The sequence below is a fragment of the Scyliorhinus torazame genome, chromosome 1, assembly GCF_047496885.1.
Source record: "Scyliorhinus torazame isolate Kashiwa2021f chromosome 1, sScyTor2.1, whole genome shotgun sequence".
NCBI classification, from domain to species: domain Eukaryota; kingdom Metazoa; phylum Chordata; class Chondrichthyes; order Carcharhiniformes; family Scyliorhinidae; genus Scyliorhinus; species Scyliorhinus torazame.
In genome coordinates this window covers 403,780,171-403,805,326 of record NC_092707.1, presented here as the reverse complement: position 1 = coordinate 403,805,326, position 25,156 = coordinate 403,780,171, and the positions used below count along the sequence as shown (strand labels likewise).

General features: G+C 50.5%; 1 protein-coding gene across 1 annotated transcript in view; it reads right to left on the bottom strand.

Moving 5' to 3' along the window:
* The window catches only part of LOC140428062 (myc target protein 1 homolog), a 41,064-nt gene extending 19,271 nt beyond the window's left edge, over positions 1–21,793 (bottom strand). The window contains exon 1 of the mRNA XM_072514078.1: positions 21,600–21,793. Within this exon, the coding sequence (XP_072370179.1) occupies positions 21,600–21,663 (64 nt within the window). The 5' untranslated portion in view covers positions 21,664–21,793. The remainder of the gene's footprint in view (positions 1–21,599) is intronic.
* Between the last annotated feature and the right edge of the window lie 3,363 nt (positions 21,794–25,156).

Genomic DNA, 25,156 nt, shown 5'->3' with positions numbered 1-25,156 from the left:
GTCATGGTTCAACATCCTGATGTCTCAAAGCCTCTCCATGATCCACCTGATTCAAGTCAGCAGTGTGATCATGGTTCTGGCAGAGAAAGCCGTTCGGTCCATCGATCTCATGCTGCTTTCTGGAAGAGCAGTTTAGCTAACCTCACCCTCCCCGAACTTTCTCTGTAGCATTGTAAACATTTTTCCCTTTCTGGTACTTATCCAATTTCCTTTAAAGCAGTGACTGACGGAACGCTCACCACTCATTTGGATGGGAGCAGCTACGATAACACGTAATAAACTCAATGCCATTCATGGCCTGTGTTTGTTTGTCGACCTCTCACTGGATTGAACGGGTGGAATTTTATGACCTCCATCGTGGTGGGGACTGGGCTGTAAAATACAGAGAGCAGATCAAACGTCCATTAACTTCGGTGGGACTGGAAAATCCTGACAGCGGCGGGGGGGGGGGGGGCTGTGATATCCAGCCCCATGCCTCTTATGTACACCGCCAGTGCACTATGGCTACAGAATCAACAAGATGCACAGCAACAACTCTACCGAGGTCAGTACCATTGCACCGCCTGCTGGGACACCTCCCACACCAGAGTACTGTGGGCATACCACCATCTTCAAGTCACACACCATCCTGACCTGAATGGTCCTTCCTATTTTGTTGCTTGGTCAATGTTCAGGAATCATTTGAGGGTCATGAGGATAGGGGGGGGCGGAAATTAAGTTGAGGTGGAAGGTCATTCATGATCTTATTGAATGGTGGAGAAGACACGAAGGGGCTGAATGGCCCACTCCTGCTCCTGTTCGTTGTGTTGTCATATTCTTAATTCGATCCAGTCCTCTACACTGGTTCTTTCTGAAGTATGTTTGGGTCCAGCAAGTCTCGAACTTGGGATTGAGGCCTTTGCAGTTGCTGACACTAAATTAGCCATCCCACTCAGAAGGGTTTCTATCTGGAAAGGGAAGTATCAACACAGGAACATTAGGCCACTTTTCTGGGTTGGGGCTAAGGCTCTGAAGGGCAACGATCAGATTTGTCTTTGACAGGAACAAGGTTGCAACATGGGTTTATGTCTGTGGACCCTGATTCTGAAATCCCATCAGCTCAAAGTGAAATCTTAATAATCACCACCCTCACCCCAACTACAAGATGAATTCCAATCTCCTTGAAACTGTTTTGAGTTGGGTCTGGATCTCTGTTTGAAAAGGTTAAAGCTGATTATAATGTTGTTGCTTTCCTTCGCTATGGTGAAATGTATCACTGTAAATACACAAGGGGTTAATGCAAATACACTAAGACTAAATAAACACTAGAGGGAGCACCAGAGACATCATGACACACAGACATTCAACCAATAGGTCAGTTAGATATGACACGACCAATGGGCAGTCAAGATACAACCAGAGGTGACACTACCACAAGGGGGCTACCCATATAAAAGGACAGGGCACACATGTTCTTCCTCTTTCCATAGGTGACACTCAGAGAGACAGGGGCAGATCAGGAAGCATCACACCCACCGCATGGATTGGAGCAGACTGGTTAGTTAGACTGAGTTAGTGTAGCAAGATCAGCAGGAGAGTCGAACCCAAGTAGGAGAATTGTGAACTGTTCAATAAATGTGTTAAACCTATCTCCAAGTCTGAACCTTTCTTTGTCAGAGTATACATCAAGAAGCAGCTTATGCTACATGAAGAAGCAGAACACAACATTCGGGACGTTGAGAATGAAGACACTCAAAAAGGTTGAGAAAAAAGTAATCCAGAAACACCAAGCTCTTGACCCTGAACTGACTCTGAGTGAAGCACTAACTAAATGTATAAGAACTGAAAATAGGAAATGCTGGATAAACTCAGCAGGTCTGGCAGCATCTGTGGAGAGAGAAACAGAGTTAATGTTTCGAGGCCATATGATTCCTCTTCAGAGCTGAAGAGGGGTAGAGATATAGGGCGAAATTCTCCCCCAACGGCGGGATGCCCGCCGACTGGCGCCAAAGCTGGCGCAAATCAGACGGGCATCGCGCCGGCAAAAAGGTGCGGAAGTCTCCGCATCTTTGGCGGCCTAGCCCCAACATTGAGGGGCTAGGCCGACGCCGGAGGGATTTCCGCCCCGCCAGCTGGCGGAAATGGCGTTTGTTGCCCCGCCAGCTGGCGCGGAAATGCGGCGCATGCGCGGGAGCGTCAGCGGCCGCTGTCAGTTTCCCAGCGCATGCGCGGGAGCGTCAGCGGCTGCTGTCAGTTTCCCGCGCATGCGCAGTGGGGAGAGTCACTTCCGCCTCCGCCATGGTGGAGGCCGTGGCAGAGGCGGAAGGGAAAGAGTGCCCCCACGGCACAGGCCCGCCCGCGGATCGGTGGGCCCCGATCGCGGGCCAGGCCACCGTGGGGGCACCCCCCGGGGTCAGATCGCCCCGCGCCCCCCCCCCCAGGACCTCGGAGCCCGCCCACGCCGCCTGGTCCCGCCGGTAAATACCAGGTTTGATTTACGCCGGCGGGACAGGCAATTCCTGGGCGGGACTTCGGCCCATCCGGGCCGGAGAATCCAGCGGGGGGGTCCCGCCAACCGGCGCGGCCGGATTCCCGCCCCCGCCCAATCTCCGGGAGCGGAGACTTCGGCGGGGGCGGGGGCGGGATTCACGGCGGCCAACGGCCATTCTCCGACCCGGCGGGGGGTCGGAGAATGACGCCCATGATCGGGTTTAAATTTAGCAGGGGATGGAGCAAAGTAGAAGGTCAGTGATAGGTGGGAGCAAGGAGAGATTTGACAAAAGTGCCATGGGCACAAGACAAAGGGAGTGTAAATGATGGTGTTAAAGACCAAAGGAAGTGCTAATAGTGGCATAAAAGTTAAATAGCAGAATGTTTAATAGCAGACTAAGGATCAGCACTCTATGAAAGCAAAACACAACAACCAGTTACAGTGGCCCTCCGAGAAAGAAAAGTATCAAAATGGAGGTCAGAGTTCATGGTCTGAAGTTGTTGAACTCATATTAAGTCCAGATGGCTGTAAAGTGCCTCAACAGAAGATGTTCTCCCAGTTTACATTGGGCTTCACTGGAACATTGCAGCAGGCCAGGGACTGAAATGTGGGCAAGAGAGCAAGATGGTGAAATGAAATGGTAAGCGACAGGAAGTCCAGGGTCATGCTTGCAGACTGAGTGAAGGAACACCGGACGTATAGACTCAATACGTTTACTCTGTTTCGCTGACCACAAATTAGGCCAGACCAGCTGAGGTTTTCCGGTATTTTTTATTTCTAATTTGGATGTCCAGTATTTTTTTTTTATAACAGATCAGGACGATTGCTTTAAGATCAGTTTTGGAAACTTGCAGTGAGAGTTTACTTCCCTTAACTTCCTGGACAAAACATTGAGGAGACTATTGGGTTCACATACACACATAGTGACTTACACACGTTCACCTGCACAGATACACTCACAAATACATGCAATAGGGCCCCCAGAACAGTATGTTTTTGGTAAAATATGATGAATGGCTAAACCACCACCTCCCCATCCAATCTTGACTCCCACTCTCAGCTTGTTTAGCCTGCTGAGAACATGCTATCGGTGTGGGGTGGCCTCTTTTTTAAGTCGATTGGTTTGAAACTGACCTTTGGTTTTCTTTAGAAAACATTTTATTGAAGCATTTGTAATTTTAACAGTTTAACACTCTAACCAACCGAGCGGACCGACAAACTCAACAACCTCACAGTGACATACCCAACTTCTCCCCGCACTACCTCCTGACTACCCATATATTAGATTCCCTACCCGTATTCTTCACTGCCATGCCTCCCCCATGTGGTGGTATGTATTAGGGGTAGTACGGTACCCAGTGATGCCAAGAGGCTATTGGTGGACAGATACTGGGTCCTGAGTGGATCTGCCGCCTACTGGCTCCACCCAGTAAGGCGGAGTATAAGAACCCGGGTTCTCCCAGCAGCCGCATTCTGTAACCGAGCTGCTGGGGAACAAGTCTGCGTAAGAAAGCCATCGATTGACTTCATCTCATCTCACCTCGTGAGTGATTGATTGTGCTACACTGCCCCCCCCACCCCTCCCACTCTTCTGCTGACGGTCAGTTTTCCTTGAAGAAGTCGATGAACGACTGCCACCTCCAAACGAATCCTGAATTGAACCCCTTAAGGTGAACTTAATCTTCTCTAGCCTGAGAAACCCTGCCATGTCACTGACTCACACTCCTGACTTTGGAGGCTTCGAGTCCCTCCATCCCAGCAAAATTCATCTCCTGCCCACCAGGGAGGCAAAGGCCAAAACGGAAACTGACCTTTGTAACGGGGTTGTGTGCAGAGGGGAAAGCTGTTAGGGAGTGATCTCCAAGATTCTAACCTTTCAGGAGAGGTCAATATGTATTGAGTTATTTTGCAGCCTGAATCCTGCGACAAGTGACTCACCTCCTGACCCCCCCCCCCCCCCCCCCCCCCACAAAGCCTGTGCACCATCTACAAGGCACTAGTCAGGAGTGTAATGGAACACTCTCCACTTGCCTGGCTGAGTGCAGCTCCAACATCACTCAAGGAGCTCATAGAATCATAGAATTTACAGTGCAGAAGGGGGCCATTCGGCCCATCGAGTCTGCACCGGCCCTTGCAAAGAGCACTCTATTTAAGCCCCCGCCTCCACTCTATCCCCGTAACCCAGTAACCCCACCTTTTTGGACACTAAGGACAATTGAGCATGGCCAATCCACCTAACCTGCACATCTTTGGACTGTGGGAGGAAACCGGAGCAGCCGGAGGAAACCCACACAGACACGGGGAGGACGTGCAGACTCCGCACAGACAGTGATCCAAGCTGGGAATCGAACCTGGAACCTGGAGCTGTCAAACAACTGTGCTAACTACTGTGCTACCATGCTGCCCCTCAACACCATCCAGGACAAAGCTGCCCGCTTGATTGGCACAACTTCCACAAACATTCAAACCCTCCACCACCGACAAACAATGTCAGCCGTGTGTACCATCTACAAGATGCATTGCAGTAACTCACCGAGGTTCCATAAGCAGCACCTTCCAAACCCACGACCACCACCATCTAGAAGGACAAGAGCAGCAGATTCCTGGGAACCCCACCACCTGGAGGTTCCCCTCCAAGTCACTCACCACCCTGACGTGAAAATATATCACCGTTTCTTCACTGTCGCTGGGGCCAAATCCTGGCACTCCCTCCCTAACAGCACAGTGGGTGTGCCTACACCACATGGACTGCAGTGGTTCAAGAGGGCAGCTCACCACCACCTTCTCAAGGGCAAATCGGGATGGTCAATAGATGCTGGCCTAGCCAGAAATGGCCACATCCCATAAATGAATAAAAAGTAAATAAATAAAGTCACAGTGACTATCTTTTAAGGTAATTCAGTGGTTGCAAAGCACTTTGGGATTTCTTGAGGATGTGAAAGGCGTTATATGAATGTAAGGTCTTCCTTTAGTTGGAGGCAGCTATCTTCACAATGACTATGGGAGAGACAGACCAACAAGAACAGCTTGACACTGGCTTCATTTTTCACTGAGGAAAGATGGAGGTAATTGCTACAGGTTTTTGTATTAATGCCACAATCACCATTCCAAACTCTCTTTTCCACTATTTTCACTTTTATTTTGAATGATTTGAAATTTCTGTCCAAGTGAAGCATTGATTTGAAGTTGCCAGGCATCCCTATGATAATAATGTCAGGATTAGTTACAGTCCTGTTGCTTCCCTCCCCATCTTTACAGACTTGGCTTTGAGAGCAGGTAGGTTCTGGGAGAGCGATTGGGAAAAATGGGGTAATGATTGGGAGGCATTGGGAGGATAGGGAGTGAGGGGAGAGAATGGGGAGCGACAAGGTGGGGGGGTGGGAGGGGCAGTGAGAAAGTGAGGGAAAGGACTAGGGTGCACAATGAACCCAAAGGTTGGTGGTCAGAAGTCGCCAGACCTCAAATTTTGGGATGCCTCTGCAGTCACCTGAACCTCACCATTTCCACCAAGTGTGGCCCAATATCAGGTTTGTCTTGTGTGGTGAATGTATTGTATTAACCATTCACCATGTATTTCACTGTATCACGCTGTTGCCCATGTGGGCTCCGCCCCTGGCTCCGCCCCTTGAGGGGAGGTACAAAGAGCAGCAGCCCTGTAGGCGGCTCTCACCAACAGAGCAGTCGCAGGCCGGCACTGTTCTAGTCGATTAAAGCCACTGTTCACTTCAACTCTCTGTCTCACGTGAGTTGACGGTCGCATCAATTTAATCGACCACCACAATGGAATCGGCCCTCAAACCTGACCGACTGGAACTCGACCCACAGGCCAAACGGATTTTTTTGCACTGGCTACGATGTTTCGAGGCCTACCTCGCCGCCTCCTCCTCGCCTTCCGTCTCCGACGATCAGAAGCTGAGCCTCCTCCACGCCCGGGTGAGCCATCGAATCTCTGTACAACTGGAGGAAGCCTCCACTTATGCAGACGCCCTCGCGATGCAGAAGCGCCTGTACGTAAGGCCAGTGAACGAGTTGTACGCGCGGCATCTCCTCACCACTCGCCGCCAACGCTCCGGGGAATCGCTGGAGGAGTACCTATGCGACCTCAAAGTTCTCGCACAAAGTTGCAACGACCAGGCCGTTACGGCCTTTCAACATATAGACCTCGCCGTCCGGGACGCCTATGTGGCTGGAGTCAGGTCCAACTGCGTGAGACAGCGCCTACTCGAGAAAGTTGCCCTCGACCTGGAAGAGACGGTAAAGCGAGCCTCCTCCCTAGAAGTAGCGTTCCAAAGCCTCAACGCGTTCCCGTCTGATCACGTGACCATCTCGTGGACTCCCGACCAGAGAGTACCCCAGGCCTGTGCCGCGCGGCTGCCCGCCCAACACGGGGGCTACCCTGCTAATTCTGCGGTCAGCATTAGCACCCCAGGCAGCGATGCCCAGCCCGGAACACGAACTGCAGCGACTACGGCAAAAAGGGACACTTCGCTAAAGTTTGCCTGGCCATGTCCAAATCCTCAAATTCACAGGCCCGACTCTCAGACTCACAGGCCCGCAGACCCCGCAGTGGGGCTGCGTGCCTGCCGGCTCCGCCCCCCCCGGACGCGTCACCTGCCACGTGTTGTCCGTGGGGCCAGCCATCTTCCATCCCGCACAACATGTGCGACTCACGGGGGCCGCCATCTTGGCCATCGTCTCCCACACGGCCCGCCACGTGCGACTCATCTTGGATGCCATCTTCCTTGCCGTCCAACATGTGCGACCGACGGCGGCCGCCATCTTGGCCGCCATCTGCAACGCCGCCCGACACGTGCGACCGATGGGGGCAGCCATCTTGGGATCACTCCAGCACCTCCGACCACGCTGGCTAACTGCAACTCGGCACGGTCACCCTCGACCAGCCGCGACCAAAACACCTCCGGAGCTCCATGATGACCGTCTGGGTCAATGGATACGAAACGCCTTGCCTGGTTGACTCCGGGAACACGGAGAGCTTCATTCACCCAGACATGGTAAGGTGCTGCTTGCTCCCAATCTTCCCTGCACGTCAAACCATCACCCTCGCTTCTGGATCGCACTCAGTGCAGATCCGGGGGTACACTGCCGCAACCCTTGCAATACAGGGCGCTGAGTATGCCGATTTTAAACTATATGTACTCCCCGACCTCTGCACTCCTCTCCTGTTGGGACTGGACTTCCCAGTGCAACCTTAGGAGCCTAACCCTGAAGTTCGGTGGGCCCCTACCCCCACTCACCGTATGTAGCCTCGCGACCCTGAAGGTCGACCCACCCCCGCTCTTCGCAAATCTCACCGCCGACTGTAACCAGTCGCCACCAGAAGCAGGCGGTACAGCATCCAGGACAGGACTTTTATCAGGTCCAAGGTCCAGCGACTCTTGCGGGAGGGCATCATCGAGGCCAGCAATAGCCCCTGGAGAGCTCAGGTCGTGGTCGTCAGGACCGGGAAAAAGAACCGGATGGTTGTAGACTACAGCCAGACCATAAACCGGTACATGCACCTCGATGCATACCCCCTTCCCCGGACCGCAGACATGGTTAACCAGATCGCACACTGCCGGGTGTTCCCCATGGTGGATCTGAAGTCCGCATACCACCAGCTCCCAATCCGCCCAGAGGGCCACCACTACACGGCCTTTGAGGCAGACGGCCGCCTCTTCCACTTTCTCCAGGTCCCCTTCGGCGTCACAAACGGGGTCTCGGTCTTCCAAAGAATGATGGACCGAATGGTGGACCAGTACGGGCTGCGGGCCACATTTCCGTACTTGGATAACATCACCATCTGCGGCCACGACCAGCAGGACCACGACGCCAACCTCCAGAGATTTCTCCAAACCGCCCAAACCCTCAACCTCACTTATAACAAGGAGAAATGTGTTATCCGCACAACCAGACCAACCATCCTCGGCTACGTCATGGAAAATGGAGTTCTAGGACCCGAACTACGGTCTAGGAATCTCCCAGTTTCCTTCTGGCAGGAGTCCTCCCTGACGCGTTCCACTCCATTAGGTCCCACCTTTGCATGGCCACAAAGAGACCCCTCATGACCGCCTGTTTGTTTTCCCCAGGAAATCCACCTCCGGGGTCTCGCTTCCATCCTGGCTGAAGACACCGGGGCCCGTCCTCCTCCGCAAACAAGTCAGGAGCCATAAGTCCGACCCCCTGGACGAGAGAGTCCAGCTCTTTCACACCAACCCCCAGTACGCATACATCGAACACCCCGGCGGCCGACAGGATACGGTTTCCCTCCGGGACCTGGCACCCGCAGGTTCCACTACCACCGCTACCCCAACTTACCCCACCCAACCTACGCCGACCAGCGCCCCCGCCACTACATGGCACCCGCACCCCCTTCTGCCCCCCCTCCCCTTTCACCGACCCACAGGAACGAAGCTCCAGAAGACACGCTCCCAGAGTCCATGTCTGTACCCACACGAACGACTTCACTACCCATGCCCGCACGGATGAGTTCGACACCTGGGCCAGCTGCGATACCAGAGCTTCGGCGATCACAGCGCACGATCAGGGCGCCGGACAGGCTGAACCTGAAACCTTCACCCCCGCCGGACTTCAACAGGGGGTGAATGTGGTGAACGTATTGTATTAACCATTCACCATGTATTTCAGTGTATCATGCTGTTGCCCATGTGGGCTCCACCTATGGACCATTGTACGATATTACATGGAATGTATCATGTTGGTGCCCTTGTGGGCTACGCCCCTGGCTCCGCCCCTTGAGGGGAGGTATAAAGAGCAGCAGCCCTGATGGCGGCTCTCACTCGCAGAGCAGTCGCAGGCAGGCACTGTTCTAGTCGATTAAAGCCACAGTTTCCATCTACTCTCTGTTTCGCGTGAATTGATGGTCGCATCGTCTTGGCTCTATGCATTCAGGCTCAGTGAGCGTTTCCTGGGCCAGTTTGGGGCCTCTTGCCTTCGTTCTCCCATGTTCAGCCTGCGCTGTGCCCTGCAGACTGAAATTGAGAGGCACTGTATTGTATCCTATTTCATTCTTTTTTGTAACTTCTTGGGTGGTATTAGTTTTGGCTGCCAAGTTTTTTTAAAATTAATCCGGGTCAAAAAGTTTCATGTGGAATTAATTACTATTGTTATGGAGAGAAACCCGGTGGCCATTTTGTCAGCAGCAAGACCTGATAAACAACAATGCTCTGAGGTCGACTGGCTTCTGCCAATGTTGCTTAAGGGAGGAATACTTGTTGGCCAGGACACACTGCGGGCAATCTTCCTGATCTTTTTCAAACCGTGGGACTGTTAACAAATACTTGATTAAAAAGAGAGGGCCTCAATTTAACCTCTGACCTATAGAATGGCACCTCCGGGAGTGATGCATTCCATGAGCAGAGGGTGGACCTGGATTCCTGTCACAATTGGATTAACAGTAAGTAAATCCACATCCTTCAGACGTGAATGCAAGTACGCTATCTACTGAGCCAGGTAGTTGACAAGGAAGCCAGCATTTAGCAAGCTTGTGTGACAGAGCCAGTAAACCTATTTCCTGAGCTAATTTCCAACACAGGGCTGTGTGACCCACCAACCCCGCGTGTAATATAATGCTCGAGAGAGTGCGGAGAATGGAACAATTTTCTCTGCAACTGATGAACAAATTGCTGTATACACCCTGTTTCCTGTTGATACAAAGCTCTTGTGCAGCCTCTCCACCAAGCCTTGAACCCTCCAACTTGCTCCCTGTGACACTGCTACACTTTACAGCTTGGCTGATATTGCTGCATTCACATTTTATATATATATGGGCGTGTTGCCTACTTTGAACCATAAGATGTTTCTGCAATGGCAAGACAGACACATTACCTCTGTTCAGAACACTGGCAATCCCATTCAGCATCTATACTGACCCTCATTGCAAAAGGAAAACAAACACATGCTTCACAATTCAGCATTTCTCCAATGCTTGTCACTATAGTAATGCAGGAAAATTGGCAGACAGCTTGTACACAGTAAGATCCCACCAACAGCAAAGTGACAATGGAGAGACTATTTGTTTTGATGACATTGGCTGCTGGATAAATACTGGGCCACAACTGGACAGATAAAGAGCTGGATCACTTTTGTTTGCTCAAAGAGAAGCATTGGTCAAGATACACAGCAGATATCCCCGAAATTGATTTTTGAGAAGGTCTTTTTCATCCACTTGAACCGACAGCAGGTACCCAGGACGAATACCTCATTTCAGAAGTCCAAAGATGTGCAGGTTAGGTGAATTGGCCATGATAAAATTGTCCCTTAATCTCCAGGGATGTACAGGTTAGGCACAGTTGTGGGATAGGCCAGGGGAGTGGGTCTAGGTAGGGTGCTCTTTCGGAGGGTTGTGCAGACTGGATGGGCTGAATGGCCTCCTTCTGCAGTGTATGGATTCTATGATTCCATTCTATGTGAGGCAGAACTCCCTCAGTACTAATCTCTAACAGTAAGAAGTCTTACAACACCAGGTTAAAGTCCAACAGGTTTGTTTCAAACACTAGCTTTTGGAGCGCTGTTCCTTCCTCAGGTGAATGAAGACGTAGATTCCAGAAACATATATATAGACAAACTCAAAGATGCAAGACAATGCTTAGAATGCGAGCATTTGCAGTTAATTAAGTGTTTACAGATCCAGAAATAGGGGTAACCCCAGGTTAAAGAGGTGTGAATTGTGTCAAGCCAGGACAGTTGGCAGGATTTCGCAGGCCAGATGGTGGGGGATGAATGTGATGCGACATGAATCCCAGGTCCCGGTTGAGGCAGCACTCATGTGTGCGGAACTTGGCTGGGACCTTGTTTTCTCATCCTTACATAAGTCCCCTTCTTCCTCTTGACAAGATATTCAACCTCTTTTGTAAACCATGGTTTCCTCACTCGACCACTTCCTCCCTGCCTGACAGGGACATACATATCAAGGACATGCAGTATTTGCTCCTTGAACAAGCTCCACATCTCAATTGTGCCTATCCCTGACAGTTCCTCTTTCCATCTTATGCTCCCCACTTCTTGCCCAATCGCATTGTAACTACCTTTCCCCCAGTTATAAACCTTGCCATGCCGTATGTTCCTACCCCTCTCCATTGCTATAGTGAAAGTCACCGAATTGTGGTCACTATCTCCAAAGTGCTCTTCCACAACCAAATCTAACACTTGGCCCGGTTCATTACCCAGTACCAAATCCAATGTGGCCCCGCCTCTTGTCGGTCTATCTACATATTGTGTGAGGAAAGCCTCTTGCACATACTGGATAAAAACAGCCCCATCCAAACAATTCGAATTATAGTGGTTCCAATCAATATTTGGAATGTTAAAGTCACCTATGACAACTACCCTGTGACTACCGCACCTATCCAAAATCTGCATTGCAATCTTTTCCTCCACATCTCTATTACTGTTTGGGGGCCTATAGAAAACTCCTAACAAAGTGACCGCTCCTTTCCTATTTCTAACTTCAACGCACACTACCTCAGTGGACAGATCCTTCTCAAACTGCCTTTCTGCAGTCATAATACTATCCTTGATTAACAATGCTACTCCTCCACCTCTTTTACCACCTTCCCTAATCTTACTGAAACATCTAAACCCCGGAACCTCCAACAACCATTCCTGCCCCTGTTCTATCCATGTCTCCGTAATGGCCACAACATCGTAGTCCCAGGTACCAATCCATGCTTCAAGCTCACCAACCTGGGGCGGGATTCTCCGACCCCCCCGCCGGGACAGAGAATCACCGGGGGCTGGCGTGAATCCCGCCCCCGCTGGTTGCCGAATTCTCTAGCACCGGATATTCGGCGGGGGCAGGAATCACGCCGCGCCGGTCGCCAGGCCCCCCCCCCCCCGGCGATTCTCCAGCCCGCAATGGGCCGAAGTCCCGCTGCTGGAATGCCTGGCCCGTCGGCGAGAATTAATCCACGTCTCTTCCCGGCGGGACCAGGCGGCGCGGGCGGGCTCCAGGGTCCTGGGAGGGGGCGTGGGGTGATCTGGCCCCGGGGGGTGCCCCCCCCCGGTGGCATGGCCCACGATCGGGGCCCACCGATCCGCCGGCGGGCCTGAGCCATGGGGGCACTCTTTTCCCTCCACCTCGGCCACAGTCTTCACCATGGCCGACGCATATGAGACCCCCCCCCCCTGCGCATGCACGGGGATGTTGTCAGTAGCCGCTGACGCTCCCGTACATGCGCGGACTTCCGCCGACCGGCGAAGTCCTTTCGGCACCGGCTGGCGTGGCGCCAAAGGCCTTTCCCGCCGGTCGGCGGCGTGCCAACCACTCCGGCAGGGGGCACTTGTCAAGTGGAAGAAGGAGGCTTATGTAAAGATAAGACATGAAGGTTCAGTTAGGGCGCTCGAGAGTTACAAGTTAGCTAGGAAGGACCGAAATAGAGAGCTAAGAAGAGCCAGGAGGGGACATGAGAAGTCTTTGGCAGGTAGGATCAATGATAACCCTAAGGCTTTCTATAGATATGTCAGGAATAAACGAATGACTAGGGTAAGAGTAGGGCCAGTCAAGGACAGTAGTGGGAAGTTGTGCGTGGAGTCCGAGGAGATAGGAGAGGTGCTAAATTAATATTTTTTGTCAGTATTCACACAGGAAAAAGACAATGTTGTTGAGGAGAATATTGAGATTCAGGCTACTAGACTAGTAGGGCTTGAGGTTCATAAGGAGGAGATGTTAGCCATTCTGGAAAGTGTGAAAATAGATAAGTCCCCTGGGCCGGATGGGATTTATCCTAGGATTCTCTGGGAAGCTAGGGAGGAGATTGCTGAGCCTTTGGCTTTGATCATTAAGTCATCTTTGTCTACTGGAATAGTGCAAGAAGACTGGAGGATAGCAAATGTTGTCCCCTTGTTCAAGAAGAGGAGTAGAGACAACCCCGGTAACTATAGACCAGTGAGCCTTACTTCTGTTGTGGGCAAAATCTTGGAAATGTTTATAAGAGATAGGATGTATAATCATCTGGAAAGGAATAATTTGATTAGAGATAGTCCCCTGGGCCGGATGGGATTTATCCTAGGATTCTCTGGGAAGCTAGGGAGGAGATTGCTGAGCCTTTGGCTTTGATCATTAAGTCATCTTTGTCTACTGGAATAGTGCAAGAAGACTGGAGGATAGCAAATGTTGTCCCCTTGTTCAAGAAGAGGAGTAGAGACAACCCCGGTAACTATAGACCAGTGAGCCTTACTTCTGTTGTGGGCAAAATCTTGGAAATGTTTATAAGAGATAGGATGTATAATCATCTGGAAAGGAATAATTTGATTAGAGATAGTCAACACGGTTTTGTGAAGGGTAGGTCGTGCCTCACAAACCTTATTGAGTTCTTTGAGAAGGTGACCAACCAGGTGGATGTGGGTAAAGCAGTTGATGTGGTGTATATGGATTTCAGTAAAGCGTTTGATAAGGTTCCCCACAGTAGGCTACTGCAGAAAATATGGAGGCATGGGATTCAGGGTGATTTCGCAGTTTGGATCAGAAATTGGCGAGCTGGAAGAAGACAAAGGGTGGTGGTTGATGGGAAATGTTCAGACTGGAGTCCAGTCACTAGTGGTGTACCACAAGGACCTGTTTTGGAGCCACTGCTGTTTGTTATTTTTATAAATGACCTAGAGGAGGGCGTAGAAGGATGGGTGAGTAAATTTGCAGATGACACTGAAGTCGGTGGAGTTGTGGACAGTGCGGAAGGATGTTACAAGTTACAGAGGGACATAGATAAGCTGCAGCGCTGGGCTGAGAGGTGGCAAATGGAGCTTAATGCAGAAAAGTGTGAGGTGATTCATTTTGGAAGGAGTAACAGAAACACAGCGTACTGGGCTAATGGTAAGATTCTTGGTAGTATGAATGAGCAGAGAGATCTCGGTGTCCATGTACATAGATCCCTGAAAGTTGCCACCCAGGTTGAGAGGGTTGTTAAGAAGGCGTACGGTGTGTTAGCTTTTATTGGTAGAGGGATTGAGTTTCAGAGCCATGAGGTCATGTTGCAGCTGTACAAAACTCTGGTGCGGCCGCATTTGGAGTATTGCATCCAATTCTGGTCACCGCATTATAGGAAGGATGTGGAAGCATTGGAAAGGGTGCAGAGGAGATTTACCAGAATGTTGCCTGGTATGGAGGGAAGATCTTATGAGGAAAGGCTGAGGGACTTGAGACTGTTTTCATTAGAGAGAAGAAGGTTAAGAGGTGACTTAATTGAGGCATACAAGATGATCAGAGGATTGGATCGGGTGGATAGTGAGAGCCTTTTCCCTCAGATGGTGATGTCCAGCACGAGGGGACATGGCTTTAAATTGAGGGGAGATAGATATAGGACAGATGTCAGAGGTAGGTTCTTTACTCAGAGAGTAGTAAGAGCGTGGAATGCCCTGCCTGCAACAGTAGTGGACTCGCCAACACTAAGGGCATTCAAATGGTCATTGGATAGACATATGGACGATAAGGGAATAGTGTAGATGGGCTTTAGAGTGGTTTCATAGGTCGGCTCAACATTGAGGGCCGAAGGGCCTGTACTGCGCTGTAATGTTCTATGTTCTATGTTCAAGGTGAGGGCTTGGCCCCTAAAGGTGCGGTGAAATCTGCACCTTTGGGTCGTTCCGACGGCGGAGTGGTTCACGCCACTCCTTCCCGCCGGGACCCCCAGCCCCGTCAGGTAGGGGAGAATCCCATCCATAATTCCTGATGCTCCTCGCATTGAAGTAGACACACTTCAAATCACCTTCATGCCTGCCGGTCCACTTTTGTGGACCTTTATGGAATTATGGAGAAATGAACAAAGCCTTTTAAGATCTCTGTGATTTGGATTTCAAAATTAAATTATTACATATACCTCCAGGAAATCAAATTGCCACAAACCGCCCATGAAATGCGCAACTGTCTCCTGCTTGCACTTTGATAGCCGCCTGAAAAAGTCACTGTCTTCTTTGGTCGGAGTTGGGAATGGGCGACAGTGTGAGTGGTGGAGAGGAATGCACTCGGTCAATTTGTTTGCACCCCCCAGCCCCCGGAAGGCGGTCCCTCACCCCTCTTGCTGGGGCCTACCTGTCTGACCCTGGTGAAACTCCCTCCACTCACCTCAGTACCTGCCTTCAAGTACTGCGCCTCATGGTGGATTGTCTGCAGTTCCGGCAGCAGCCACAGATCCTGGTGGCAGTGCTAGGTCTGTCTGGAGAGCTATGAGCCACCTAATTGTCTGGCATATCTTGCCGGTGGGAGTTCCTCTCAGATGGGGGCAGGAAACTCAAGCCGAGCCTATGAGCAGCCTGACAACTGTTAAATCAGCTGAGGGTTTTGGGCCCTGTGGTGGCCCCAGACTTCTGCAGCTGGGGTTCCTGGGCCTCTGCCACCTGGTAAAATTCTGGCCATTGTTTCAAATCGGAATCCCAGCTGTCGAGTCGGGTTAGACGTCAGATCAAAACCAACAGTCAAACAAGTCTGAATCTGTAAGTGGACATTCAATGAAGTGTCAAAACTGCATCATAAGTTTTTGATTTTAAAAGGCAGTTATGTTTTGATTCCAAACCTAATTTGGATACAACAGCAATAAACATAAAATGTTCTTGCAAAGACTTGTTCTGCACAACGACATGTGGATGTTGGCACTATATCACACAAGATGGTAATGATCAGTAGTCAAACCACTCAGAGTGTGAGCGAGAGAGAGTATGTGTGTAAGGGTGAGAGTGTGTGAGAGGGAGAGGATGTGTGTGAGAGAGGGTGCGTGTGTGTGAGAGAGTGTGTGTGTGAGAGAGAGAGGGTATGTGAGAGAGAGGGTGTGTGTTAGAGAGAGAGAGTGTGTGTGAGAGATAGAGGGTGTGCATGAGAGAGAGAAGGTGTGTGTGTGAGAGACGGTGGGCGCGATTCTCCGCTCCCGCGCAGGTTGGGCGAATCGCCTGGGTCCGACGCCCTCCCACGATGCTCCCAAGCGGCGAGAACGGCCCCGTTGAGTTCCACGCGGCGCAGGCCAGAGAATCGCCCGAGACACCCAAAACGACGATTCTCCGGCACCCCTGCTGTTCTCAGACCCGGATGGGCCGAGCGGCCAACCCAAAACGGCGGGTTCCCCCGGCGCCGTCCACACCTGGTCGCTGCCGGCGGGAACAGCGTGGGAACGCTGGGGGGGCGGCCTGTGGGGGGGGTGGGGGGGCGGGATCCTGCACCAGGGGAGGCCTGAAATGGGGTGTGGCCCGCGATCGGTGCCCACCGATTGTTGGGCCGTCCTCTCTGAAGGGGGACCTCCTTTCTTCCGCAGCCCCGCAAGATCCGTCTGACATCTTCTTGCGGGGTGGACTCGGAGAGGACGGCAACCACGCATGCGCGGGTGACGTCAATTATGCGGCGCTCGCCCCGTCATGTATGCGACGCCGCCTTTACGCTGTGCCAAGGCCTGGCACGCGTAAATGATGCGGCGCCACTCCTAGCCCATTATCGGGCCCTGAATCGGTCGGGATAGGGGCCGTTTCACGCCGTCGTGAACCTCGGTGGTGTTCACGATCGCGCGAACACACTGCCTCCATTTCGGAGTATCCCGCCCGGTGTGTGTGAGAGAGAGGGAGTGTGTGTGAGAGCGAGAGGGTGTGCATGAGAGAGAGAAGGTGTGCATGAGAGAGATAAGGTGTGTGTGTGAGAGACGGTGTGTGTGTGAGAGAGAGAGTGTGTGTAAGAGAGATGTAGTGTGAGATTGTAACAACACCCTTGATTGACTCTCTAGATGTTCAGCAGTGGAAAGAGGCCTCATGTCTTTTATAGTCAGGTCCCACCCCTGAGTGTCCTGCCTGCTTATTGGGCATGGCCTGTTCTCTGTGTCCATTAGCTGCTTGTCTGTCTATCATTATGTGTGTGTCTGTATATCATGAGAAAGTGTGTGTGTGTGTGAGAAAGGGTGTGTGTGAGAGAGAGAGAGGGTGTGTGTGTGAGAGAGAGAGGGTGTGTGTGAGAGAGAGGATGTAAGAGAGTGTGTGTAAGAGAGAGAGTGTGAGTGTGAGAGAGGGCGTGTGAGAGAGACAGGGTGCATGAGAGAGAGGGTGTGTAAGAGGGTGTGTGTGAGAGAGAGGGTGTGAGAGAGAGCATGTAAGAAAGAGGGTGTGTGTGAGTGAGAGAGGGTGTGTGTGAGAGAGGGTGTGAGAGAGAGCATGTAAGAAAGAGGGTGTGTGTGAGTGAGAGAGGGTGTGTGTGAGAGTGGGTAAGAGAGGGTGTGTGTGAGAGAAATGGTATGTGTGAGATGGTGTGAGAGAGAGGGTGTGTGTAAGAGAGAGTGTGAGAGAGAAGGTGTGAGAGAGAAGGTGCATGAGAGAGTGTGCATGAGAGAGGTGGTACATGAGAGAGAGGGTGGTTGTCAGAGAGGGTGTGTGTAAGACAGGGTGTGTAAGAGAGATGGTGTGTGTGACAGAGGGTGTGTGAAAGAGGGTGTGTGAGAGAGGGTGTGTGTGAGAGAGGGTGTGTGTGAGAGAGGGTGTGTGTGAGAGAGCGTGTGTGTGAGAGAGGGTGTGTGTGAGACAGGGTGTGTGTGAGATAGGGTGTGTGTGAGAGAGGGTGTGTGTGAGAGAGGGTGTGTGTGAGAGAGCGTGTGTGTGAGAGAGGGTGTGTGTGAGAGAGGGTGTGTGTGAGAGAGGGTGTGTGTGAGAGAGGGTGTGTGAGAGAGGGTGTGTGAGAGAGGGTGTGTGTGAGAGAGGGTGTGTGTGAGAGAGGGTGTGTGTGAGACAGGGTGTGTGTGAGAGAGGGTGTGTGTGAGAGAGGGTGTGTGTGAGAGAGGGTGTGTGTGAGAGAGGGTGTGTGTGAGACAGGGTGTGTGTGAGAGAGGGTGTGTGTGAGAGAGGGTGTGTGTGAGAGAGGGTGTGTGAGAGAGGGTGTGTGAGAGAGGGTGTGTGTGAGAGAGCGTGTGTGTGAGAGAGGGTGTGTGTGAGACAGGGTGTGTGTGAGAGAGGGTGTGTGTGAGAGAGGGCGTGTGTGAGAGAGGGTGCGTGTGAGAGAGGGTGTGTGAGAGAGGGTGTGTGAGATAGAGGGTGTGTGTGAGAGAGGATGTGTGTGAAAGAGGGTGTGTGTGAGACATGGTGTGTGTGAGAGACGGTGCGTAAGAGAGATGGTGTGTGTGAGAGAGGGTGTGTGTGAGAGAGGGTGTGTGCGAGAGAGGGTGTGTGTGTGAGAGAGGGTGTGTGTGAAAGAGGGTGTGTGTGAGACATGGTGTGTGTGAGAGATGGTGTGTGTGAGAGGGTGTGTGTGAGAGATGGTGTGTGTGAGATGGTGTGTGTGAGAGAGGGTGTGTGTGAGAGAGGGTGTGTGAGAGAGAGGGTGTGTGTGTCAGAGAGGGTGTGTGTGAAAGAGGGTGTGTGTGAGACTTGGTGTGTGTGAGAGATGGTGTGTGTGAGATGGTGTGTGTGAGAGATGGTGTGTGTGAGAGGGTGTGTGTAAGTGTGTGTGTGTGAGACATGGTGTGTGGGAGAGGGTGTGTAAGAGAGGTGGTGTGTGTGAGAGATGGTGTGTGAGAGAGGAGGTGTGTGAGAGAGGGTGAGTGTGTGAGAGAGGGTGTGTGTGAAAGAGGGTGTGCGTGAGACATGGTGTGTGTGAGAGAGGGTGTGTAAGAGAGATGGTGTGTGTGAGAGGTGGTGTGTGTGAGAGAGGGTGTGTGTGAGAGAGGGTGTGTGTGAGAGAGGGTGTGTGAGAGAGAGTGTGTGTGAGAGAAGGTGTGTGAGAGAGGGTGTGTGTGAGAGAGGGTGTGTAAGAGAGACGGTGTGTGAGAGAGGGTGTGTGTGAGAGAGGGGGTGTGTGAGAGAGGGTGTGTGTGAGAGAGGGTGTGTATGAGAGAGGGTGTGTGTGAGAGATGGTGTGTGTGAGAGAGTGTGTGTGTGAGAGACGGTGTGTGAGAGGGTGTGTGTGAGACAGGGTGTGTGTGAGCGAGAGAGTGTGTGACAGTGAGTGAGAGCGAGTGTGAAGGAAGGTGTGTGAGAGAGAGAATGTGTGAGTGAGAGTGTGTGAAACAGAGAGTGAGAGAGTGGAAGAGAGTTTGTGAGAGTGAGTGAGAGAGAGTGAGAGAGAGAGTGTGTGAGAGAGAGATTGTGAGAGAGAGTGTGAAAGAGCATGTGAGAGTGTGAGAGAATGAGAGAGAGTGTGAGAGTGAGTGTGTGTGAAGGAGAATGTGAGAGAGAGAATGTGAGAGAGTGTGAAAGAGAGTGTGAGGGTGTGAGAGAGAGAGAGAGTGTGAGAGAGAGTGTGAGAGAGAATGTGAGAGAGAGTGTGAGAGAGAGTGTGTGAGAGAGTGAGGGAGAGAGAGTGTGTGAAAGAGAGTGTGTGAGTGGGTGTGTATGAAGGAGAATGTGAGAGTGTGTGCATGAGAGAGTGTGTGTGCGAGAGTGTGTGTGTATGAGAGAGAAGTGAGAGAGAGAGTGTGTGTGTGAGAGAGAGTGTGTGAGTGTGTGTGTGTGTGAGAGAGAGAATATGTGAGAGAGTGTGTGAAACAGAGAGTGAGAGAGTGTAAGAGAGTGTGTGAAAGTGAGTGAGAGTGTGAGAGAGAGAGTGTGAGAGAGAATGTGTGTGAGAGAGTGTGTGAAACAGAGTGAGAGAGTGTAAGAGCGTGAGAGAGAGTGTGTGAGAGAGAGAATGTGAGAGAGAGTGTGAGCGTGTGAGAGAGTGAGAGAGAGAGAGTTTATGTGTGTGTGTGAGAGAGAGTGTGTATGAAGGAGAATGTGAGAGAGAATGTGAGAGCGAGTGTGTGAGAGAGTGAGAGAGAGAGTGTGTGTGAGAGTTTGTGAGAGAGTGTGTATGAAGAAGAATGTGAGAGTGTGTGTGAGAGTGTGTGAGAGAGAGTGTGTGTGTGAGAGTATGTGTGTGTGAGAGAGTGCATGTGAGAGAGAATGTGAGAGTGTGTGTGAGAGAGAGTGTGTGTGAGAGAGTGTGCGAGAAAGTGTGAGAGAGAAAGAGTGTGAGAGAATGAGAGTGCATGAGAGAGTGTGAGAGAGAGTGTGTATGAAGGAGAGTGTGAAAGAGAGAGTGAGAGAGAGTGAGTGTGTATGAAGGAGAGTGAGAGAGAGCGTGAGAGAGAATGTGTGAGAGAGAGTGTGTGATTGTGTGTATGGATGAGAGTGTGTGAGAGAGAGAGTGTGAGAGAGAGAGAATGCGTGAGAGAGTGTGATTGAGAGAGTGTGTGTGAGAGTGTGTGTGTGAGAGAGAGAGAGAGAGAGTGTGTGAAAGAGCCAAACTAATGGAAAAGGGGTGACTGAAAGATATCATGGCATAGAAACATGTCAGGGACTATTATAACATCAGAATATTCAGAACTGGAAGAGATCATTTCAGATCTTTCGGATGGTTACAGCCCACAACACCTGAAATGCCATCTCTCAATTTTCTGTCTGCAGCAGAGAATGCGAGTGAGAGACAGGCAAACAACAATGAGTAGAAGCAGAAAGAAAGAAAGGAAGATGTAGAGTGAATGAATAAATGAGTGTGAGAGACAGGGGAAGAGAAAGAGGCAAGGTGACCAAGAATGAAATTGCGATAATGGAAGTGAATCACATAGAATTCCTACAGTGCAGAAAGAGGTCATTCGGCTCATCGAGTCTTCACCAACCTTCCGAAAGCACAACGCGGCCAATCCACCTAACCTGCACATCTTTGGTCTGTGGCAGGAATCCAGAGCACCCGGAGGAAACCCACGCACACACGGGGAGAAAGTGCAAACTCCACACAGACTGTGACCCAAGGCCGGAATTAAACCCGGGTCCCTGGTGGTGTGAGGCAGCAGTGCTAACCACTGTGCCACCGTGCCACTCTATACCAAGCAAACACAGGAGATTGAATGAAAAATGAGAGGGTCAGAGTGCCCTAGAGAATACAATGGAACGCAATTAAATGGCAGAGAAAGTTGTAAAAGAGTGTGCGAGAAACAGAGAGAAAGAGAGGGAATGAATGAAAGAATGAGAGAAAATACGAAAGTGGAGGAAAGTAAGACGTAGACTGGGAGGAGATACTGCAACTGAATGAGCGATGGGGGAAAGTGTGAATAAGGGGGGGTGGGGGGGAGTAAGAATTAGCTGAGAGGCCTTGAATTCAGCTCAAATACTTCAATCAAAACCTTTCAAAAGAAAGCGCAATTTTTTTACATCTTATTTCAACCCGGGTTTGTGTGTAACTTACCAAAGAAATTGTCAGGTAACGTGTGAGTCACTGTAGCATTTGCTGTGTTGCTGCCCATGATCATTCCAGCAGAAGGGATGGCTCTGGACAGTCTGAGCTCTCAGCTCACCCAGTTCAAAGGAAGAGGAGATGGTGAGAAGCCCCCTCGCAGCGAGGAGGAATAAATTTTCCTTTTTCTCAAAGAGAAAACTGGAGCTGTTTGTTGGGGTGGAAACTCTGCCGTGGCTGGCCTTCCTCCTTTTGTACTCAAATTAGTAACTGCCCCCCTTATCAGTATGAGCCAACGCCCTGGGAGAATGTGGCCATTTCCTCACTATCATTTCCTCGAATAGAAATGAACGAACTTGTCGAAACAAGGGAAACGGGGTGGTGGGGGGGGGGGGGGGGGGGGGGTGCTGGTAAAGAGACTTCAGTTGAGTTTCTTTCTCTGCTCACTGTTGAGAAAATAAACTTTGGGGCACCTACTTTCTTTGTGTGGCTACAGTAAATGTCCATGATTATTCTGCTTTAGACTGAGACGATTAACAGCCAGGTCACCACTTGGGTGAGGTACTGGAAAATGACCTTTACCTATGGCACAGGGCAGCTTTGGGGACAGGAGCAGCATTTTCGGCACAGAATAGCAGAACTGGAATAAGTAAAAAATTTAAATTGCTGCTCTTTTTAAATGAATAATTGAAACCCTCTGCGTTTGAGCTTTGGAATATTTTGAATCCAGCGGGCAGATTATTTCTCGATCACCGGGATGATGCCAAGGCTGCATGGTTAACGGGAATAAACTGGAGGATAATACTAATTGGATAGCTCGGTTAAAGGGCTGGCATGGGTGCGATGGGCCGAAGGGCTAGCTTCTTGCGGGATTCTGTGAAAATTTGGATACTTTTTTGTGTGTACCCTTGCGTTTTGTACGTTGATGGATGATAGGTGCTTAAAATGATCGAAGGTTTTGATAGATTAGCTACAGAGAGTCTATTTCCTCTGGTGAGGGCCTCTTAAAATTAAAGGGAGTTAGGAAGAAAGTTGAGAAGTTGGACCTCAAAGGTAGTGATCTCAGGGTTACTACCAGTGCCATGTGCTAGTCAGAGTAAAAATAGCAAGATATATTGGATGAATATGTGGCTGTGAGGGGGAGGGTTTCAGATTCCTGGGGCATTGGGACCGGTTCAGAGGGTGGTGGGACCTGTACAAACTAGATGGGTTAAATCTGGGCAGGAGCGGGATTGATAGGGGCTGGTTTAGCATAGTGGGCTAAACAGCTGGCTTGCAATGCAGAACAATGCCAGCAGCGTCTGTTCAATTCCCGTACCGGCCTCCCCGAACAGGCGCCGGAATGTGGCGACGAGGGGCTTTTCACAGTAACTTCATTGAAGCCTACTTGTGACAATAAGTGATTATTATTATTATGTCCCAGGGGGATTATTTTCGAGTGGCTGGGGAGGGTTTGAACTAAAATGACAGCTGGATGGGAACCTATGCAAGGAGTTGGAGGAGAGGGAATCAAGGACAAAAACATAAGACAGAAAGGGAAATAAGAAAAGTGACAGGGAGAGAAACCAAGGGCCAGATTCAAACAGGGTCACAGAGAAAAATGTTGGGAATGGGACTAGTATTGTTAAAAAGACCAGCCTAACAGCTTTGCATCTTAATGCATGGAATATTCGCAATAAGTGGATGAACTAATCGCGTAAAAAGATGTAAACGGGTATGATATAATCAGGATTATGGAGACATAGCTGCAGGGTGACCACAGATAGGAATTGAACATCCAGGAGTATTCAGTATTTAAGGACAGACAAAAAGAAAAAGGGGGTGGAGTTGAATGCTGATTAAAGAGGAAATTAATGGGGAAGGGTATTAGCTCCGACGATGTGGAATCTGTGTGGGTCGAACTGAGAAACACCAAGGGACAAAAAGCGTTAGTGGGCGTTGTATATAGACCCCGCAAACTGATGTTGGGATTGGCATTAAACAGGAAATTTGAGACGCGTGCAATAAAGAAACATCTGTCATTATGGGTGATTTTAATCTGCATATAGATTGGTCAAATAAAATTAGTCACAATGAAATGAAATGAAATGAATACCAGAGAGGAGGAATTCCTGGAGTGTATGTGGGAAAGTTTTCTGGACCACTATGTTGAGGAACCAACTAGAGAACAGGCCATCCTAGACTAGGGTACAGTGTAATGAGAACAGAATCATTGGCAATCTGACTGTACGAGATCTCGTGGGGATGAGCGACCATAATATGATAGAATTCTTCATAAAGAGGGAGAGTGACATAGTTGACTCTGAGTCTAGGGTCCTCAATCTTTATAAAGGAAACCAATAAAGAATCATATGAAGCGTGAATTGGCTATGATCGATTGAGGAATGTTACTTAAAGGGATGATGTTGGTTGGCAATGGCAAACATTCAAGGAGCGTATGGAGGAACTGTAACAATTGTTCATTCCTGTCTGACACAAAAGTAAAATGGGAAAGGTGGCCATTCAATGGCTTACAAGGGAAATATAGGCGGCACGGTAGCATCGTGGTTGCACTGTGGCTTCACTGCACCAGGGTCCCAGGTTCGATTCCCGGCTTGGGTCACTGTCTGCGCCCGGCGGGGGGGTCGGGGAATCCCGCCCATGCTGTTAGGTAATTTGGACATTCTGAATTCTCCCTCTGAGTACCCGAACAGGTGCCAGAATGTGGCGACTAGGGGCTTTTCACAGTAACTTCATTGCAGTGTTAGTGTCAGTCTACATGTGACAATAAAGATTTTTTTTAAAAAATTAGGGATAGTATTCAATCCAAGGACGAAGATTACAAATTGGCCAAGAAAAACAACAGGTCTGAGGATTGGAGCAGTTTAGAATTCAGCAAAGAAAGACCAAGGGATTGATTAAGAAGGGGAAAATAGCGGACGAGAGTAAGCTTGCAGGGAACATTAAAACTGACTGTAAAAGGTTCTGTAGGTAAGTGAAGAGAAAAAGATTGATGAAGGCAAATGTAGGTCCCTTACAGTCAGAAACAGAAGAATTTATAATGGGGGACAAAGAAATGGCTGAGCAACTGGGCGGCATGGCCTCCTCTTGCTCCTATTTTCTATGTTTCTAAAGCTGGGAGTGTTATCAGGAAGCAAAAGATAGTCGAAATCTCGAACTGCCAGTTCCGTGGACATTCGCACCAACCCCACATCTTCAGTCATGAGAGGACGCACTGAAGACAATGAAGTCACTTAGAGCTTAGACATACTTAAACAACCAGAGTCTACACCATTGTCTGAGGTGCCACCTTTCAGGTGAGACATTAAACATCATGGGCGGGATTCTCCCTTCTGACGGCAGAGTGTTGACGCCGTCGTAGAAACCGGAGAGTTTTACGAAGACGTCATCGGACCGCGAAGTATAGCGATTCCCTGCCGCACAGGGGGCCAGCACGGCACTGGAGCGACCCATGCCGCTCCAGCTGCCGATACTGGTGTCAAACGGGCACCGCGGGTCTGCGCTGCGAGCGGCGCGAACCCGCGCATGAGCGGAAGCTTCCTTCACTGCGCCGGACCCGATGCAACATG